The sequence below is a fragment of the Chrysochloris asiatica genome, unplaced genomic scaffold (assembly GCF_000296735.1).
Source record: "Chrysochloris asiatica unplaced genomic scaffold, ChrAsi1.0 scaffold00021, whole genome shotgun sequence".
Classification (NCBI taxonomy): Eukaryota; Metazoa; Chordata; class Mammalia; order Afrosoricida; family Chrysochloridae; genus Chrysochloris; species Chrysochloris asiatica.
Genome location: NW_006408539.1, coordinates 15,318,647 through 15,321,263, shown reverse-complemented (window position 1 = coordinate 15,321,263; position 2,617 = coordinate 15,318,647). Strand labels below are relative to the sequence as shown.

Genomic DNA, 2,617 nt, shown 5'->3' with positions numbered 1-2,617 from the left:
CAAGGTGCTTCTGTCAATCTTGTAATTAGTAGTCAAATGCTTAACCCTTTGTTTTGTAGTTGTTATTTGTTGTTAGGTGCTGTTGAGTCAGTTTTGACTCATAGCAACCTTGTATAGAGTTTTTGAGGCTGTAAATCTTTAAGGAACCAGAAAGCCTAATCTTTCTCCTGTTTCTTTTATTTTAGGTCTGACAATGCTTTTTGGGTCCTTTGATCCAATGGATATTTTTATACCCTTCTTATGCATTAATATTTATTATGAATAGTATTCCTAATTGCTTACATAAGGAGCTCTGGTAGTGTAGTGGTTACAAATCTGGTAGTGTAGTTGTGACCCGCAAGGACAGCAGTTCAAAACTACCAGCTGTTCCACGGGAGAAAGATGAGGCATTCTGCTCCCATAAAGATTTACAGCCTCGGAAACCCTATGTAGGGTTGCTGTGAGTTGGAACCTACTCCACGGCACATAACAACAACAACAACAACAATTGCTTACATATACCTGAACTTTTGTCTCTATTTTCATCACTTGGGTGTCTTACCATTTCAGTATTACCTTTTATTATAAAAGAATGTTTTTTCTTACCACAACAAATGAAAGTGAAGTTGTGAATCATGAATACTTAAAAAGATAAAATCAATTTGTATGTCATCAAAATATGCGCTCTCTATATAATTGCATTAAGATGTACCCAGATTTAATTTAATTGTGTTTGGCGTTCAGTTTTTGTTGATTTGCTTCTTGTAGGTTAATGAGCAACCCTGGATATGCTGGTGTTTTTTGTCTTGGGGCTTCTTGTACATCTGGTGTTCTTCGCCTCCATCTTTGACATTTATTTTACGTCCCCTTTGGTTCATGGGATGACTCCTCAGTTCACACCATTGCCCCCTCCAGCAAGAAGATTGGTGTTGATTGTTGCTGATGGCCTGCGAGCAGACTCACTGTACGAATTAGATGACGATGGGAAGTCTAGAGCGCCATTCATTAGGTGAGCATGCCAACTGGGGTGATGCTGTCTTTTGAAAAGGTTCTCCTGGGCTCAAGTAAACAGCAGCAGCTCTTAAATGGCAGCATTTCTCTCTCTCGTGGGGGGCACCGAAGTGCTGATAAAAAAGAGTGTAGGGGCCATGGACGTGTTTGAGAATTAGCGCTCGATTGCTGCCAGTTTATTTCCTCCTAGGAAGGATTTCTGCTGTTGTAGAAATTGCTGTCAGGTGATTTGAAATGTATGGCCTAAGATGCTTGGTCTAACTTGCCTTAAAGTTGATCAAAACTGGATTCACTATTTGTCTTTTTTTCTTAAAAATGCAAACCTGTTAAAAATTAGAAATAACAACAAGCATAAAAATGAACCTCCAATTACCATAGATTGCTTGAGCAGAAAATATAGAGTTTAACTCAAAATACAACCTTCCATAAAATAACAGAAAATCCAGTGGGTATACATTACTGTTCAATGTAACTTTGTTACTGCTAAGTGACCAACAAAAGACAAGTTGGATATTTTAGACTCATGATAACGCTACAAATAATTGTTCTTTTTCTTGTTAGAGGCAAGTCCCTCAAAACCTAGATTTACTTAGCTCTTTCCATGTGCCTCTTCTAATGCTCTTGTGGGCAGATTGAAACTAAAATTTACTTGGAAATTTATCTAAAGCACTCAGGACCATCTATTTACTCTTCCCCATTTTTACTTACCATCACACTTTCTATACCTATTTCTAATTTTTTTTTTTTTTTTCAATTTGAAAGCAGTTAGTGTTTTATTAGCTGACCAGATTACAGAAAGAATCATGGTAGACACCTTAGTTCATCCTTCTAATAAGACTGTTGATCCGATCTTCCCTGTTGCCAGTCTCTCCACCTTCTACAAAATGGCCTGTCTTTTTCTTCATGCCACAGGAAGTTATTGGCTTCTTTGAAATGTTTCCCAACAGTGTGAATCTCATGAATCAGATCCTCCATGCACATGATGCCATATTTACCAAGAGATGGTGCATTCACTGTTTATCTGTCAGGGCCATTCACTTCTTATCCGATTTTGTCATCAGTTCGTTCACTGACTTCAGGTTTGGGTACCCCCATGGCGTTATATGGTTCCACAATCCTCAGCATGTTAACTAAAGCCTTGTTGAGCTTAACAGAGGTGCGGTTGAAGATCTGGTAAAGGTGAAGAAGCTGTGACACCTTTTGAACCTTTGGGCTCACACCATTAATAAGCTCTGACCCTGACAATAAATACCAACTTGGGTTCTCCAGGTCCATGGAAGTCGGCTGTTTTTCTTGACATCGAATCTCAGTGCTGTATATCTGCCTATATTCCTTGTAGTGCTGGACTTTTTCAGAGAGAAGCTTCTTCTTTGCCTTTTTTTTTTTTTTTTTAACCTTTTTATTGTAAATTGAGTGAAGGTTTAGAAGGCAGATTATCAGTTTTACATTTAACAAATCATACTTCGTTTCATTGTAATGATTACAATCCCCTCCATGTACTACCAGTTAACAAAAAAATGTATATTCTTTTAAATGTCTAAAGGGCACATTTTGCAAGCCCGCCTATTACCTGTAAGCACACAGCTTTTCTCAGCCCTCCTTGCCTTTTGGGTAAACTTCTTTCTTA

General features: G+C 38.1%; 1 protein-coding gene across 1 annotated transcript in view; it reads left to right on the top strand.

Moving 5' to 3' along the window:
* Positions 1-767: 767 nt before the first annotated feature.
* PIGN (phosphatidylinositol glycan anchor biosynthesis, class N) overlaps positions 768-2,617 on the top strand; it is a 104,776-nt gene continuing 102,926 nt past the window's right edge. The window contains exon 1 of the mRNA XM_006837576.1: positions 768-988. Coding sequence (XP_006837639.1) covers positions 768-988 — 221 coding nt within the window. The remainder of the gene's footprint in view (positions 989-2,617) is intronic.